At 41.6% G+C, this 19,210-nt stretch overlaps 1 protein-coding gene across 7 annotated transcripts in view; it reads right to left on the reverse strand.

Annotated features, from left to right (window-relative positions):
- CPEB3 (cytoplasmic polyadenylation element binding protein 3) overlaps positions 1-19,210 on the reverse strand; it is a 255,676-nt gene that overhangs the window by 203,258 nt on the left and 33,208 nt on the right. For 2 of the 7 annotated variants that reach the window (XM_033224394.1, XM_033224380.1), the window contains exon 2: positions 2,441-3,459. In XM_033224394.1, the coding sequence (XP_033080285.1) occupies positions 2,441-3,448 (1,008 nt within the window). In that variant the 5' untranslated portion in view covers positions 3,449-3,459. Of the gene's footprint in view, positions 1-2,440; positions 4,329-6,271; positions 6,440-19,210 lie in introns of those variants that run through there. The other 5 variants (XM_033224386.1, XM_033224343.1, XM_033224361.1 and 2 more) reach the window with 5 other exon arrangements.

Here is a 19,210-nt window from a genome sequence, read left to right on the forward strand (position 1 = left end):
GTTAAATAAAAAATAAAGTTGGTATTCTATAAACTCTGATTTAAATAAAATCACATTTGCCAGAATAAATATTTTGAAATGTCATCAGAACCACTTATTTTCTTCCTTTTTTAGAAAAACTATTTCAACAAATGCACATACACAAAATTCTGCACACAAGACTCAGGTGTTCTTTGTTTCTAAGACAAACTTGGTACAGTTATCAATAGAAACCAAGTCTAATATTCCAGCCAAAGCACAACCAACTTCCTCCTCTGATCCTAAAATTGCTTCAACACCCTAAGCTCCGTTTTATGAAAAAGAAATGAGACATAATGTATATGTAATTCTTCCTGAGGCCAAATAAATAATGCTCAATTTTCAATAAAATCTGTCCTCCTACAAATTTTTTGGCCATTTTTGCCTATCTAATAGCATCACCAGGGATGGAAAGATGAGACTAAACTCAATCCAGTCCATTTGGCTCTTATTAGCATCACTGGTGAACGGTTTGCTGAGTAACAAATGGCAATCCCTATACTACTCATCAATATCAGGTTTGAGGAAACTATGTAGATTTAATCTGTCACTAATCCCCATGCCAGGAGATAATTCACCAACAGCTAGTTGTATTCAGAGTCAACTCCTAGAAAAAGATAACAAGATCTGTCTACATTATCAGCTCCCAAAACTCCCTATAAGATTTTAGGTTATCCTCCAGGACTGAACTCAGGTAGGGAGCATGAGAATAAAGAGAGAGAATGTTAGAAAAAGAGGGCCTCTCCTACCAAATGCAGCCTCCCTGCCCTACCCCCTCCAAAAATAAGCACATAAATTCCAGAAAGCAAATTCCTCCTTTTGTCTATGAAACGAATCCCATCTTGCAAGATCTCTTCATTTTATTAAAATAAACAAACTTTAGAATGGGAAGAAATACAACTTAATATTAAAATCTTCCATTCCTGAAGGATCATTGTGAAAATTTCGTGTGAAGATCCTCTCTCATTAAAAACTCTCATATACACAATTTAGAGGTTTCAGGGACTCCCTTGAACTGTCAAAGTTAAAAATCACTACTCTAGAGAGTCATGTTCTTCTCAATAACCTCATGTCTTCCTTCATGAATGGGAGCCACTCCAAACATCTGCAATGTAAAGAGATGAAGGCTGCAACTGCACCTGACACTATATCTCTGTCAAACTGTCAGTTCTACCAAGCAGTCCTCAAAGGATTTCTGCTTCATTTCCTTGACCATCCAAATTGGGTCTTGTTGGAGGCCTTCCCCTCTCCCCTTTTTATTTAACTGAGCCTAGAAGCTTACAGCCAAATCAACTTATACGTGAAGGATAAGTGTTTGCCTGGGAGCAAAAGCCGCCCGTGAACACACACCCATACTACACCTTTCCAACCCAAGATGCCCAGGATGCTGCCAACTGCGATGGCTGTGGACTAGATCAGACAGCAAGAACAGAAATAAGGACATTCTTCATTTCAACCTTTTTGTCTGGGGCACTTCCTGAGTTTTTCATTGGCATTTAACACCAAGACACAAGACTCATTTTTCATTAAAGTTGCAAGACTTTCACTTTGCCCAGTTTCAAATGATGTAATTGATCTGTATTGTCTTCTTAATCCAACTGGTGAAGGACACTGCAGCTTTAAATATTTCAGTGCTAGCTAGCAAATAGACTCCATTGCAATATGGCTCTGAAGGTCACGTCCTATTGTCTCTTACCTCTTGCAAAAAAAACAAAAATTCCTTCTTCTAGGTAACATGGAAAGGGTTGCCCTTAGAATTTCCACTCTTCCACCTTCTTGCCTTACACAGTTGTGAGTGTTTATTGGAATCTCACACTCATAATTTTCCCAGCAGGGGCAATATGCTGATTATTAATGATTCTAGCACCTTAGCGAGACATAAACACATGTGTTCACATTAGTTCAATTGAGCATATGCAACCGTCTGAAATAGCACCACTCAAGGGCTGTTAACCTCTTTAAGAGTAAAGCCAGGGTGGTTTGGGTGTGGACAGCTCGCAGGCGGCACCCTGAGCTCAGGATTGCATAACCTGAAATGTGTAGCTACTCAAAATGATAGGAATCTCAGCCTACTCATCCTGGGACTACGCCGGCACCTTGCCACACACTTGCAGCTTTACCTGTCAAAGGAAGTCAAAATAAGAGGTACAAACACCATGAAGGAGAAAATAAACTAAAAGAAAACGGCTTCTTCTACCCTGAAGGGACGAATACGATTCCTCCACCAATCGCAACGTTCTCCCAACCTCATCTTCCGAGAATGGAACAGCCCTAAAGAACTGGAGGCTTCGGAAGGAGAAAGAGGAGCTGGCTGGACATTGCTGCTCTTTTTAAATAAACGCGGGTAGACGACTAAAAGTCAGAGAAGGGGCAAAAGGAGTGGGGCAGGGGGAAGGAGTGTGCAGGTGCATCAGAGCATTACCTGAAATGGCAACAGATTGTTACCATTATCGGTCCGGAAAGCGTTATCCTCCATCCAGGACTTAGAAGTGAGCGGCGCCGCGCGAGGGAACTTGGGCGGCGCGATCACGTTGCTGGAGAAGGGCTTTTTGAGTGGCGAGATGGGATTGAGCGGGGAAGGCACCCCGACACCCACACCCACGCCCACACCGACCGCCCGGCGAGGGTCCCGGCCCGCCTGCAGGCCGCCCCAGGGGTTGGATGGTGCGCTCCAGGCTGCATTCACGCTTTGGTGCGTGTTCCAGCTGGACGAGGCCGACGAGGCAGCGGCTGCGGCAGCAGCGGCTGCAACCGCCGAAGACGAGGACGGCTTGCTGGTCATGATGGGCTGGTGGCCGTACGCCGCGGCGGCGCTCCTCTGCGCGTAGGGCGCCTGGCTGGGGCTGGCGGGCGAGCGGCGCTGCTGCGGGGGCTGCGCCTGCGGGGGCTGAGCCGGCTGTGCCGGCTGCGGCGCGGGTGCAGGCGGCGGCGGCTGCTGGTGGTGTTGGGTCTGCGCCAGGCCGATCTGCGGGGAGAAAGTGCCTCCGAAGACTGGGTTGACATGGTGCGGGAAGTTCTGGAAGAGCATGGTCCCGTTGACTGGGGTGATCCCCTGGAAGAAGCTGTCCTCTACCGCGTTCGTGGTGCCCGTGGACCAGGTGCTGCCGAAGGACGGCGACAGCGACGCGCCCGGCGCCGCGGGCTCCTGAGGCGGCGGCGGCTGCTGAGGGGGCTGATGGAAACTCAAGCCTGGCAGGAGCGGTGATTCCATCTGCATCTTGTCCGAGCCGTTGGGGGCCGGCGGGGCAGCGGCTGGGCTGAGGGCCGGCACTGCGCTGTTTTCCTCCGGCTTGGGGGTCTCTGAGGAGTGGGGTGTGGACGGGGTTTCGGATACGCTGGACTCAGGTTGGGGCTGCTGCTGCTGCTGCCGCTGCTGCTGCTGGGGCTGGGGCTGGGTTTTGCTTTTGTCCATCAGTAAATCATCCTGCATGGTTTGCGCAGCTGAAACGGGAAAAAAGAGAGACGCGTTATTGTCAATGTGATCATGAATGTCCCTCGCTGAAGTGGGCGGGTGTTTCACTTGCGAAAATCCATCGCCACCGCTACTAGCCAATTGCAATGCAAATCCATAATCTCCCATTTAGAAGAACAGGTCGGGCTGTTGGGTGGGGGGTAGGGAAGGTGTCGAGCAAGGTCTCTAAAGATACTGTGAGAGCGTCTTCACCCTTTCAGAAGTCTTGGTTCCTTTTCTGTATTAGTGAGAGATGTGCTTATAAGACAGAAAGACAGCAATTTCGCCACGTCTCTTTTCCCTTCACCGGAACTCAGAGCGTTTGCCCTGCAATGAGAAACTGATTCTGGTTCCTGTTTTTTCCCAAGCACCACCCTCCCCCAGTTATTTGCATACGTCAATAAATACTGCTGCGTCCTTCAGCAAGGTTAAAAAGACACCGCACACACGACCCTTTCTTCTCCCTTCCCCAGCTCGAACACTTTTTAAAAAAACAAACAAAAAAACAGTTTCAGCCCTCTTTATTAGCAAACTGCCTTCTTGCGTTGGTAATTGTTTCATTTAGCTGCAGCGAACCACGAGGGAGGAAATCCTTGGCATTTGTTAGAAGGACTCAGCTGCACAATCATTCTCTGGCCTCCTAGTAGCTGCAGCTACTCCATTTTGTTAGGAGACAGTTTAAAAAAAAAAAAAAAAAAAAAACGTTTTTAAAGAAGTAAAAACCTACTGAAACGTTTGGAAGTGCTTGCTTCTTGTTACTCTAAGGATTATGGTTTTTCTGCTTATTCCCCAATTTTCTTGTCTCCAATTGTGCCGCACAAGAGATTTCTTGGCATCTCAGTGCTTCAGGTCTCAACAGGAGCCTGAGAATTTCTCTGCAGAGTGGAGAAATGCTTCTGGTTGGATTTAAGGTCAGAGAGAGAGAGTGCGCGCGAGCGAGCGAGCGCCTGTGAGATAGGGTGGGGGTGGGGCTTTAAAAAAAAAACCCTGAGATTTATGTAGACAGTCAAGATAATTCTGGGGTTGCCAGATTTTCAATTTTGAATCCTCCTGCTGCTGTTGGTCACAAGACTTCGGCAAATTTAGAATCCATTCTCTTATCACTAGTATTAGCAGCGAAACACTATGGTTTGAAGACCCTGAATTACCATATGCTAGCAAAAGTGTTAAAAATAGAGGAGTACAAAGTCCCAAATTTTCATACATTGTAATTATAGTGCATTGCCATCACTGCTTCATTTAGCCATATAAGGAGTGTATGGTATTTTCCATCTCACATAGAAGGGCTATATTCACCTCTACCATACAGCCTGTTTTCTTATTCAAGGATGAAAATTAATCACTCAAAACCCAGAGATTGCCATACATGTAGTTAGCTTGTCCGTAGAACATGTTAATTGCTTTAAATATATAAATATTACACTTCTGAGACCCTAAAAACAAATATTTTGAATGTTAAAGGGGCATATGACCAAACATATAATTATTTTTAGATGATGATTCAGTATAATTGCAACTAAGTTATTAATAAATTTAATGCAGTTACTTGATTAACCCAGATACTTGGAGAGGAATCTTTCTCAGGACACTTGTGAAAAGGCATTCAGATACACACAGAAGCTCTGGCTCTAGACATCCTCATGATAATAACTATTGTTAAAATCAATGTATCAGAAAATGAAATTATTAACTATTATGCAAAATATGTCAGACAAGAAATGGAATTAAAAGTAGTTTGATTATTTTATTAAAGACTATCATTAAAATGGTTCATTAATATCTTTTATTTCAAAGTTTCATACACAAAATAGTGGTAGGCTAAAGGAAATGCTTCGCAGCCACCTTGCTCTCCCTTCTATTCCTCATTCCCCTGCCTTTCCTCCCTTCAATCCCCCCGGGAAAAAACCCAACTCAATATAATATACAACACAGACTGCCGGCTACTACCAATAAAATCTGTTTAAGATTGCTTTCATGTTCCTCAGTTCCCTTGGTCTAAAACAATGGCTTTGATCGGTATTGCAAAATACAATACAAAGAGGCAAATGAAGCTTTGATTTAGACAAAGTTCTATTGCTGCCTAAGAAGATGGTCATAGAAAGAGACATTTTCATACTTGGTTTAAACAGTGCTGCAGTAAACCATTATAATCTGAGATTTGAGTCACTTTCAGTGAGCTAGAATTGTCTTTATAATAGCCATATCATCATGGCTGAAATAGGCATTTGATTATAATTTTAATATCACTCTGCTTTTCCGGTTGCTTTTATCAACGCTTGTTGTTAATGCCTTCGGTTTAAACTACATGCTCTTCATGGAAAAATTAATGCTATACCTCAGCAAAAAAGCCATAAAGTAAGCTGGACTCAGAACATTTTATAATAGCTGTAATCAGTGTTAATATATTCATTGAATTGTAAAAATTTTATACCAGGAACACCCATTTCTCTTCTCAACACTCCTTAAAAATATAAATTTCGCTTTCTGCATAAATTCACTCTGTCAAGGTCAAGACACACCTTTAATAAATAAGACCTTTTCAAACAAAAGGTAAGCAATAGATTAAGATAAAATTTACAAAGGTAGTATGCAACGTCTCTCAGCAACTGCCTGTATAGTTTGTTTTGTGTTCTTGGGGTTGTTTTTTGTTTTTTCGGTTTTTGTTTTGTTTTGTTTTTGTTTTTGCTTATTTACAGCAAAGTGAGAAATTGATACCTCCTTCCCCTCCCCCACCACACACAATAGATATTCTTTAACATGCAATAACCCAATTTCAAGTAACAAAATCTTAGTAGCAGTTACCTTTGAGTGTCCAGTTTTTAAGAATCGATAAAATTTAAAAGTATACAGTATTTATTTTCTTCTTTCAGGTTGATTATGTGACCGCTCTGGCAAAAGCACTTTGACAACTGTAAGATGAGAGGGCATGCGCACACAGGGAACTGTGGGGGCTGAAGTCCTTCACAAGGTACTCGGTCTGACTTCAGCACGTTCAGCCGGGAAAGGAGGAAGTCTCACAAATACAGATTCTGAGGGGAAAAGGTTGTGTCCTGATTACCTTATATCCTCCTAACCAATCTAAATCACGAGTCGTTGAAATAAAAGGGAGAAAAATAAACTGGTTTGTCAACTTGCCATAGGAAGCCAGGATAAAGGGAAACTGAATTGCAGTACTCAGAATAAATAAGCCAAGCAGAGCTACCTTAAATGGTTAGAATGGTAACGACTGGGTAGCCAGCAATAGGAATCCTACTAGAAAGAGACTGGGGTGGAGAGGAATAGGCAAGGGAGAGGGAACTACTGGAGAATGTTAGATACTTAAAATCTGACCATACTTAAACACTTAAATAATTTTTTAAAAAAATTTTCAGCAGAGATGGCATAAAATAATCACTTTTAGTATAGAATAAAAAACACCTTAATATTAAATGTGATATCAACCTTGGAGGTCAGGTAAAAATAGATTTTAGTCATAAATTTTTGACATCCACCAGATTTCTTTGTATTTTAGTTTTCAATGCAGGAATAAATCACTTACTTTAAGACTGTACCTGATAAGCTCTGAATCAACTCACCTCCTTATTTTTGTCAAAATAAAAGTTTACCTTGCATTATTCATACAAATGATTACTCGAATAAACTTCAACTCTTATACTACAATAATATTTGGTGAAATATTTTTAAATCATTGTATATGCTGCCGGGCAGGGTGGCTCATGCCTGTAATCCCAGCGCTTTGGGAGGTCAAGGAGGGTGGATCACCTGAGGTCAGGAGTTCAAGACCAGCCTAGCCCACATGGTGAAACCCCATCTCTACTAAAAATAAAAAATTAGCTGAGCATGGTGGCGGGAGGCTGTAATCCCAGCTACTCGGGAGGCTGGGCAGGAGAATCGCTTGAACCTGGGAGGTAGAGGTTGCAGTAAGCTGAGATCGGGCCACTGCACTCCAGCCTGGATGACAGAGTAAGACCCTGTCTCAAAAAATAATAATAACAATTGTATATGTTTAGTGTCATATTGCATAAGACAATGATTTCTTTCTTCAAGACAAACAGTAGATACAGTTTTCTTTTTTCTGTTGTTTTTTTGAGGCGGTGTCTTGCTCTGTCACCCAGGCTAGAGTACAGTGATACGATCTCCACTCACTGCAACCTCTGCCTCCTGGGGTCAAGCGATTCTCCTGCCTCAGCCTCCCAAGCAGCTAGGACTACAGGCGTGTGCCACCACGCTCGTCTAATTTTTTGTATTTTTAGTAGAAACTGGTTTTCACCGTGTTAGCCAGGATGGTCTAGATCTCTTGACCTCATGATCCACCCGCCTCTGCCTCCCAAAGTACTAGAATTACAGGCATGAGCCACTGCGCCCGGCCCAATTTCTATTAAAAACTTTTTTTTTTGGTATGGTTTTTCCTATTTTAACCTCATGATTCCAAGGTTGGAATCTCACAACATATTAAAATCAACTGCTATTATCTATAGCTTCTGAGAGCAATAGTTCAAGAACCGGTTTGTTCATGTAGGCAGAAGATATTTCTTGTGGGATTTGGTTCAGTGCCACTCACCCAAGCGGTTAGGAATAAATGTCAGTTGATGACTGTGCTGATTGAACTTGTAACTGAAAATGTCATCATTTAAAATTGTCTTAATTTCCTATTTCCCTTCTTCACCAACCAGAACTGAAGTATTACCAGAAACCACTGATTTGAAGCATACTGTAATCTTTGTTTCTAGTTATTTCTTTAAAAACAAACAAACAAAAAATAAACCTAAGAAAAGAGCCTTTTTTTTTTTTTTTGAGACTGAGTCTTGCTCTGTCACCCAGGCTGGAGTACAGTGGTGTGATCTTGGCTCACTGCAACCTCTGCCCCCCAAGTTCAAGTGATTCTCCTGCCTCAGCCTCTTAAGTAGCTGGGATTACAGGCACGTGCCACCATGTCCAGCTAATTTTTGTATTTTTAGTAGAGACCGGGTTTCACAACAGTGGTCAGGCTGGTCTCAAACTCCTGACCTTGTGATCTGCCCACCTCGGCCTCCCAAAGTGATGGGATTACAGACATGAGCCACCGTGCCTGGCCAATAATCTATTTTTTGACCCCCTAAGATTCTAGCCTAAGTCTGCAAGAAAAGAATCACTTTGAATGAATCCACCAAAAGATCTATGTAAAACAACTAAATGTTTACTTATTCCTACTGTGATGTGACCTTAGCTTACATTTCCCATTTTTTTTTCTTCCTCTAGCCTCAAAGAAAGCTCCACTTTTGCCAAGGTGCTGTGGTCACTATTTGGATTCCAAAATTTGCAAGGATCAACTCACGGTTAATTTTATTCCTGAAGACTTTGCTAACCTACCAAACTTTTGCTACATTTTCAAGTACTCTAACTAAAATAAAATAGCCGGGCGCAGTGGCTCATGCCTGTAACCCCAGCACTTTGGAAGGCCAAGGTGGGCGGATCATGAGGTCAGGAGTTTGAGACCAGCCTGACCAACACGGTGAAACCCCGTCTCTACTAAAACTATAAAAAATTAGCCGGATGTGGTGGCAGGCGCCTGTAATCCCATCTACTCGGGAGGCTGAGGCAGGAGAATCACTAGAACCTGGGAAGTGGAGGTTGCAATAAGCCGAGACCGCACCATTGCACTCCAGCCACGGAGACAGGGCGAGACTGAGTCTCAAAAATATTTTAAAAATAAATAAATAAATAAAATAAAACAAAATAAAATAAAAAGTAAATACCCTTCATAACATCCTTATAGCTTTAAGAAATGGATTTTCAAGTACTCTAAAATAAAATAATCCTTCATAACATCCTTACAGCTTAAAGAAATAGATTTTTTAAATTATTTGAAATTAGGATGTCAACTTTTTTTTTTTTTTTGACACAGAGTCTCACTCTGTCCCTCAGGCTGAAGTGCAGTGGCACAATCTCGGGCTCACTGCAACCCCCGCCTCCCAGGTCCAAGCGATTCTCCTGCCTCAGCCTCCCAAGTAGCCGGGGTTACAGATACCCACCACCACACCCGGCTAATTTTTTATAATTTTAGTAGAGACAGGCTTTCATCATGTTAGTCAGGAGTGTCTTGATCTCCTGACCTCATGATCCACCCGCTTTGGCCTCCCAAAGTGCTGGGATTACAGGCGTGAGCCACCAGGCCCGGCCTAGGATGTCAACTTTTAATCAGTAAGGTAGAAATTTTTAAGTTATTACTTTCAAAGTTATGACTTGAAATGGTTTCTCTGGGTATTTATTAATCCACCTGACTCCAAGTGCAGGTCTATTCATATGCAGAATAGACAAAAATAAACTTTGGCTCTAACCCTTGTTAAACTATAATTAACACTGCCCATACTTAATGGGATTGTATTGTATTGAAAAATAAACTAATCTCTGCTCTTTTTTTTTTCCCTAAAATGAGCCTCAAATCTAAAAAGAAAATGACTCGAACATAAACACCAAGGTATAAATACATACCAAGAAAAGAAAAAATTATCAGAGAACCCTCAACAAGAACAAAGCCCTTCTCTACCGAAATGTTGTTTTTCCACTTAACCATAAAAGATGTATCTTCTTTTTTATTTTTGTAACAGAGTCTTGTCTGTCGCCCAAGGTGGCACAACCTCAGCTAACTGCAACCTCCACCTCCCAGGTTCAAGCAATTCTCCTGCCTCAGCGTCTTGAGTAGTTGGGACTACAGGTGCACACCACCAAGCCTGACTAATTATTTTATTTTCTTTTATCTTTTTATTTGTTTTGAGATGGAGTTTTGCTCTTGTTGCCCAGGCTGGACTGCAGTGGCATGATCTCAGCGCACCACAATCTTTGCCTCCCGGGTTTAAGCGATTCTCCTGCCTCAGCCTCCCGAGTAGCTGGAATTACAGGCATGTGCCACCACGCCCGGCTAATTTTGTATTTTTAATAGAGATGGGGTTTCTCTATGTTGGTCAGGCTGGTGTCGACCTCCCGACTTCAGGTGATTCGCCCACCTTGGCCTCCCAAAGTGCTGGGATTACAGGCTAATTTTTATATTTTAAGTAGTGACGGGGTTTCACCTTGTTTGCCAGCCTGGTCTCGAACTCTTGACCTCAAGAGATCCGCCTGCCTCGGCTTCCCAAATGCTGGGATTACAGGTGTGAGCCACTGCACCTAGCCAAAAAAGAGGCACTTTCTGAAATTTTATCTTCAGAGCACAGAACTTCACCAAATCACCGCCCCCACCTCCTCCTTTTTTTTTTTTTTTTTAATTTTTGCTTGGAGACAGAGTCTCGCTCTGTCACCTAGGCTGGAGTGCAGTGGCGTGATCTTGGCTCACTGCAACCTCTGCCTCACAGCATAAACCCTTTCGAGTAGCCATTAAAGGCTATAAAAATACTTCACAGAGTTAACTCACTGAGATATATAGTTAGTCCTCGGTATCTTGCTGGCTTAGTTCCAAACCCCCTACCCCACCAAATGTCAAAAATCTACGGATGCTCAAGTAAGTCCCTTATATAAAATGACATACTATTTGCATAAAACCTATACACATCCTCCTGTATACTTTAAATCATCTCTAGATTACTTATAATACCTAATACAATGTAAGTGTTACGTAAATAGTTGTTATACTATATTGTTTAGGGAATAATGACAAAAAAGTTTGTACATATTCAGTACAAATGCAAGCATTCACTTTTTTTCCAAATATTTTTGATCTGCGGTTGGTTGAATCAAAGAATATGTGGATATGGAACCCACAGATAAGAAAGGACAACTGTACATGGGTCAAATACATCATTTTGAGCCTCCTTCCTTCTTTTCCTTCCCTACTTACATCCCTAGCACAATGCTTATATGTCCTGGGTAGTTGGTAGGTGCACTATACATGCTTGCTGAATATATGGATAAATGGATAGATGAATAAAGCATAGTTTTTGTATTACTTAAAACAGCCAGGTTCAAGTAAGTATTAAATTCATTTAGAAGAGCAATTAATTTTCCCTCAGCTGCAAGGATAGGAAGGGGAGTGGTATAAAATAGAAAACCACTTTGGCTTTTATGATGGTCAGTAGTATGTAGACTATTTTATTATCATCACGAAATAACAGACACATACCCCGCCCTTCCACAGAAATTGTTTCTCCAAGATTACAATAGACACTCTGAGCTAAGTACAATGGATGTTTGTCAGTCTATCTTGCTTGACCTTGCAACAACACTGACATAACTGACCACACTTTCTGGATATACAGTCATGCATAGCATTAACAATATTTCAGTCAAACCACATATACAATGGTGGTCCCAAAGATTATAATGAAGCTGAAAAATTCCAATCACTTCCTCACTTTGTAGCTGTCAATGTCATAGTGCAAAAGCATCACTCATGTATTTGTTGTGATACTGGTGTAAACAAAGCCGCTGTGCTGCCAGTTGTATAAAATTATTGCACATAAGGCCGGGTGTGGTGGATCACACCTGTAATTCCAGCACTGTGGGAGGCCGAGGCAGGCGGATCACAAGGTCAGGAGATCAAGACCATCCTGGCCAACATGGTTAAACCTTGTCTCCACTAAACATACAAAAAAATTAGCTGGGCATGGTGGCAAGCGCCTGTAGTCTCAACTACTCAGGAGGCTGAGGCCCAAGAATCTCTTGAACCCTGAAGGCGGAGGTTGCAGTGAGCCGAGATCGTGCCACTGCACTCCAGTCTGGTGACAGAGCGATACTCCATCTCTAAATAAATAAATAAATAAATAAATAAATAAATAATAGCACACACAATTATGTACAGTACAAAATACTTGATATAATTATAATAAATTACTGTTATTGGCTCATGTATTTACTTTTTACCATTATTTTACAGTGTACTCTTTAGTAGAAAGGTGGTGCATGCCTGTAATCCCAACTACTTGGGAGGCTGAGGCAGGAGAATCATTTGAATTTGGGAGGTGGAGGTTGCAATGAGCTGAGATCATGCCATTGCACTCCAGCCTGGGCCACAGAGCGAGACTCTCTCTCAAAAATAAAAATAAAAAATAAAAAAGTAAAAAAAAATTAGAAATTTTAAGAGTTGAAAAAAGTTTACAGAATAAGGGTATAAAAAATATTTTTGGGCCAGGTGTGGTGGCTCATGCCTGTATTCCTAGCACTTTGGGAGGCCGAGGCAGGCAGATTACTTGGGGTCAGGAGTTTGAGACCAGCCTTGGTCAACATGGTGAAACCCTTTCTCTACTAAAAATACCAAAAAAATAGCTGGGCATGGTGGTGGGCACCTGTAGTCCCAGCTACCTGGGAGGCTGAGGCAGGAGAATCACTTGAACTAGGGAGGCGGAGGTTGCAGTGAGCCCAGATCACACCACTGTACTCCAGCCTGGACAACAGAGTGAGACTCCATCTCAAATATATATATATTTTTTTTTATATAGCTATACAATGTATTTTTATTTTAAGCTGTTATTACAAGAGTCAAATTTTTTTTAAAAAGTTTAAAAAGTTAAAAGATTGCAATAAGCTAAGGTCAATTTTCTTGGAGGGGGGTCAATTTATTATTGAAGAAAAGTTCTTTTTAGAAATTTAGTGTAGCCTAAGTGTACAAAGTTTATAGAGTCTACAGTAGTATACAGTAAAATCCTTCACATTCATTTACTGCTCACTCACTGACTCACACCAGAACAACTTCCATTCCTGCAAGCTCAATTCATGGTAAGTGCCCTATATATGTGTACCTTATATATATATATATATATAAAATACTGTTTTTGTTTGTTTGTTTGTTTTGAGACAGAGTCTCACTCTGTTGCCCAGGCTAGAGTGCAGGGGCACAATCACGGCTCACTGCAACCTCCGCCTCCCAGGTTCAAGCAATTCTTGTGCCTCAGCCTCCCAAGTAGCTGGGACTACAGGCACCTGCCACCACACACAGCTAATTTTTTTTGTATTTTTAGTAGAGATGGGGTTTCACTATGTTGCCCAAGTTAGTCTTGAACTCCTGAGCTCAGGCAATCCGCTCGCCTCAGCCTCCCAAAATGCTAAGATTACAGGCATGAGCCACCATGTCCAGCCTATACTGTATTTTTACTATACCCTTCTGAAGTTTAGATATACAAATACCTACCATTGTGTTACAACTGCCTACAGCATTCTGTAGGGTAACATGCTGTACAGGTTTCTAGGCTAGAAGCAAAAGGCTGTACTATATAGCCTATGTGTGTAGTAGGCTATACCATCTAGGTTTGTGTAAGTACACTTTATGACAACTGACACAACAACAAAATCACCTAACAATGCATTTCTCAGAAAGTATCCCCTTTGTCGGTAAGCAACACATGACTGTACCTTCTTCCCTTTTCCTCCTTCCTTCATGCTGTCCTTTCTTGGTTTTCTAACATGTGGGATTGTACACTCTCTCTCTCTCTGTCTTCTTTGCTAACTGACTTTAAATACTGAGTTCCTCTGGACTTCATCCCAGGCCCTCTTCTCATCCTACATGAGTTGCTTTCCCAACTATAAAGAAAAAACCAAGCTTATCTTATTGACAGCTATATTTGCAACACCTATCACTGTGCCTACCACATAAGAAATAGGAATTCAGGGCCGGGCGCGGTGGCTCAAGCCTGTAATCCCAGCACTTTGGGAGGCCGAGACGGGCGGATCACGAGGTCACAAGATCAAGACCATCCTGGCTAACACGGTGAAACCCCGTCTCTACTAAAAAATACAAAAAAAATTAGCCGGGCAAGGTGGCGGGCACCTGTAATCCCAGCTACTCCGGAGGCTGAGGCAGGAGAATGGCGTAAACCCGGGACGCGGAGCTTGCAGTGAGCTGAGATCCGGCCACTGCACTCCAGCCTGAGTGACAGAGCGAGACTCCGTCTCAAAAAAAAAAAAAAAAAAAAGACTCTTAAAAAAAAAAGAAATAGGAATTCAGTAAATATTTGTTGAATTTAAATTAAATTTATATACGAAGGGCCAAAAATGTCAAGGTAATCTAGGTGGCAACAAACAAACCTAGAGGACTTATCAGATATCAAGACCTGTAGGTGTGGTTATTGGAACAGGATAAGCAAATAAACAGAACAAAATTAAAAGTTTAGAAATAGGTGGATCTATGTATGAGCCCCAGAATTCCAAAAACAGTAACAGTAATGAAAGATGATGCCGTAACGAAAAGATGGTCTTTTCAATAAAGGGTATTGGAGTCAACTGAATATCCATATAGCAAAAAAGAGACCTTTTCACTTACAAAACCATATACAAAAATCAATTCCAGATGGATTGTAGGCCTAATTGTAAAATATAAACAAAAAGCCCTTAAAAGAAAACCTGGGAGAATCAACAATTTCTTAAACAAGTCACATCCTGGAATGGGACACCATCAGAAAGAAAAAAAGGCTGGGTGTGGTGGTGGGTGCCTATAATCCCAGCTACTCAGGAGACTGAGGCATGAGAATAGCTTGAACCCAGGAGGCAGAGGTTGCAGTGAGACGAGATCACGCCACTGCACTCCAGCCTGGGTGACAGAGCGAGACTCCATCTCAAAAAGAAAAAAAAAAAAAGAAGTCACAAAACCAGTAACCATAAGTAAGACAGTATTAGAATAAAAACTCACAGAATGGGAGAAAATATATGCTCTCTCTCTCTCTCTCTCTATATATATATATATTTTCAACAAAAGACTTGTAACCAGAATATATAAAGGACTCCTACAAATCAATAAGAGTAAATATCCTCCCAAGAACAGGCAAAAGACTTCACCAAAAGATATTCAAATGACCAAAAAGCATATGAAAAGGTACTCTACCCCACTAATCAACAAAAACAAAAAAAGGCAGAATAAAACCAGAGTGGCTAAAACTGGAAAAGGCAGACAATACCAAGCATTAGGATGGGAGAAACTTCCTCTTTTTTTAAGCAACCAATTTTTCAAACAATGCTGGTGAAAGCATAATTTGGTATAACTATACAATCACAATGCAAAATCATTTAGCAGTATCTATTAAAGCTAAACATTCACAAACCTTATGACCCAGCAATTTAGCCTTTAGATACACACCCAATAGAAATGCAGACATGTTCATCAAAAGATATATTCGAAGCAGCATTATTCATAATAGCTAAACCTGAAAACAACCCATATATCCATCTATAATAAATGGATAAATAAATTTGTGAGGGACTCATATAATGGAATATGATAAGGCAAAGATAATGAATAGATGCCAACATTCTTTATTTTTATTTTTTGTAGCTGGGACTACAGGTGCCTGCCACCACGCCTGGCTAATTTTTGTATGTTTTTGTAGAGATGAGGGTTTTGCCATGTTACCGAGGCTCATCTCAAATTCCTGAGTTCAAGTGATCCTCCCACCTCGGCCTCCCAAAGTACTGAGATTACATGCGTGAGCCACTGTGCCTGGCCTGATTCCACCTGTATAAAACAGCATGCATAAATTGCATGAATGCAATGCTGAGTGAAATGCCTGATGCAAAAAAATATACACATATATACTATATGATTCCAGTTAAAGTTCCTTTTTTTTTGAGACAAGGTCTCGCTCTGTTGCCTAGGCTGGAGTGCAGTGGTGTGACGACAGCTCACTGCAACCTCCAACTTAAAGTTATAATAAAACTAATTTATGGTATTAGAAGTCAAGATAGTAATCACCTTTACAGGGAAATAATGATTGCTAGGGAACACAAAAGGAGACTTCAGTAATCCTGGTGACATACTTATTCTGTTTGTTGAACTGGGTGTTCACTTTGAAAATTCAGAAAATTAGGCTGGGCACAGTAGCTCACACCTGTAATCCCAGCACTTTGGGAGGCTGAGGCGGGCAGATCACAAGGTCAAGAGATAGAGACCATCCTGGCCAACATGGTGAAATGCCATCTCTACTAAAAATACAAAAATTATCCGGGTGTGGTGGTGCACGCCTGTTGTCCCAGCTACTCAGGAGGCTGAGGCAGGAGAACTGCTTGAACTCAGGAGGTGGAGGTTGCAGTGAGCCGAGATCGCGCCACCACACTGAAGCCTGGCAAGAGAGCAAGACTCTGTCTCAAAACAAAAAAGAAAAGAAAAGAAAATTCAGAAAACTAAACATTTTTTGTGTAATTTTCTGTACATGTTATACAGCACTTCCATAAAGTTTACAAAGACACAAATAGAAAAATTAGCCAGGCATGGTGGCATGTGACTATAGTCCCAGCTACTTCAGAGGCTGAGGTGGAATCGCCACCTAACCCCAGGAAGTTTGAGGCTGCAGTGAGCTGTGATTGTGCCACTGCACTACAGCCTGGGTGACAGTGAGACTCTGCCTCAAAAAATTTTATTAAAGTTTACAAAACACATATTTGTAAAGGTAAAGAGAAAAAAATAGTATGATCTGGCCAAATAGGAGGGAGAGCCTTAAGTCTGTGTCATCTAAGCTAAGGAAATAAACTAGGGGTTCCCTATGTGCCAGGCCTGTACTAGAGGCACTAAACGTAAAGATATGGGTTTGAAAAGACTCAAAATTCTGTGGCCAGGCATGGTAGCTTATGCCTGTAATCCCAGCACTTTGGGAGGCTGAAGTAGGAGAATCACTTGAGCCCAACAGCCTAGGCAATATAGTGAGACCTCATCTCTACAAAAAATTTAAAAATTAGCTCAGCATGGTGATGTGCACCTGTGGTCCCAGGTACTCAGGAGGCTAAGGTGGGAGGACTGCTTGAGCCCAGGAAGTTGAGGCTGCAGTGAGCCATTGATTGTGTCAATGCACCCCAGCCTGGGCAACAGAGTGAGACCCTGCCTTAAAAAAAAAAAAAAAAAAAAGATGCAAAGTTCCTTGACTACAAAGAGCTCACAGCATAAGAAAAGAAAAATTCAAATAACTTTGGTCAATTATTCGATATTCCCTAGGTAACCTAAAAAGCTTTTAAAATTGTTAAAAGCTAAGGCAATTCACATGCAGGAAATTGCAGGAAGTCCACATCTTCTGAGTGAGGATCTGTTAAGTAATTCCAGACATGACTAAGTTTGAGAACAGAACAAGAGGAAAGGGAGCAGAAAGGTAGCCAGGTGAGCCAGATGTGGCTTAGTGGACAATATGTAGAGCACCTTGGGTTTTTTTATGTTTCTCACCTCTCTGTTAGTCTTGGGTTAATTTGTTTCATTCATTCCATAATTTTATGAAGGGCCTCCTAGCCATGAAGTAGCAATTCCAATTTTACCTCCCTTTTTTATAGAGTTTGTCTGTAACATTTTTCTTTTTATAGAGACAGAGTCTTGCTCAGTCACCCATGCCAGAGTTCGGTGGCATGATCATAGCCCTCACTGTAGCCTTGATCTCCTTGGCTCAAGAGATCCCCCCACCTCAGTCTCCCAAGTACCTAGGACCACCGGCATACACCACCACACCCAGCTCATTTTTTTTCCCCTTTTCCGTACTTTTATTTTATTTTATTTTTATGTGTTTGTTTGTTTATTTATTTATTTATTTATTTTCTGGCAATAGAGTGCTGCCACATCGCCCAGGCTGGTCTCAAATGCCTGGCCTCCAGTTATCCTCCTGCCTTGGCCTCCCAAAGTGTTGGGATTAAAGGCATGCGCTGCTGTACCAGGTTCTCTTGTCTGTAACTCCGAAGAGAATACGGAGGCTATTAGGTAGTAATATCTCCTATTTCCCCATTGCCCACCAACAAGCCCTCCCTTACAAACTTATCTGTATTCCCTTCCATATTCCCTTTCCTTTCTCAGAGGAAGCTGAGTCTCCCTACAAGACCACAATTAATCCCTCCATCTGTGGTCTAGAACCCATTCCTTCTATCTTCCTTGAGACCTAGCTAATTAATTTAGTTATTCCCAACTCTCATTCCCATTCCTGGCAGGCTATTTGAAAGAAACCTCTAGGTCTTAGTTAACTTCCTTACTTCCAGTTAACTCCCCAACTTACTGCAGTCTGGCTTCTGCCCCTACCATTCTACATAAATCACTCTTGGTACTGACCTTACCAAAGTCACCAATGACCAACTCATACTTTTCAAGTCCTATTTTATTTGTGCATTCTTCATAAAACACTTCTGATAAAAACAATTATAAGATGCCTCCCCAAGATTCCAGGCTAGAAGCTAAAAAGGAACCTACATCCTATAACTGCAATTCTTCCAACAAGAAGAAGGCACTTGAAGAAGGATTTCTCCCAAGAGCTTCTAGATGAGAACTCAGCCTGGCCACCATCTTAATTTCAGCTGATTAACACCCTGAACAAAGAACCTAACCATGGTGCACCACACGTCTGACCTACGGAACTGTTAATAAATGTTGTTTTAAGCCATTAAACTTGTGATGATTTGTTACACAACAGTAGCAAACTAATACAACACTATTCCATTTTCATTTAAGATACTGCTCTCCTGTATCTTTACTTATCTCTTAATGTTTCTTCTCAATCTTCTGCCCCCTAAATACAGTCTCTCCCAGGCTTTTCCTAATTCTGCACACTCTCCTTAATCAATGTTATATTCATAAAGTTCACCACTATTTAGGTCTCCGGATGAAATGTTTTTACTAAGCTACAGACTGCTATTTAACTATTTCTCTATCAAAGGATTCTATTAGCACCTCTTCTCCCATAAATTTGCTTGCACATTTATATTTGGTTAACTTATCCTACTTAATGGCACCTCCATCAATGTAGTCACACAAGTTAGGAACCTGGACATGATTCTTCCCCTTCTCCCTGAGAGACAAGTCTAACTGGTTGATAAAACTTATTAATCCTG

This window comes from Trachypithecus francoisi, unplaced genomic scaffold, assembly GCF_009764315.1.
Source record: "Trachypithecus francoisi isolate TF-2019V2 unplaced genomic scaffold, Tfra_2.0 Contig01436, whole genome shotgun sequence".
Classification (NCBI taxonomy): Eukaryota; Metazoa; Chordata; class Mammalia; order Primates; family Cercopithecidae; genus Trachypithecus; species Trachypithecus francoisi.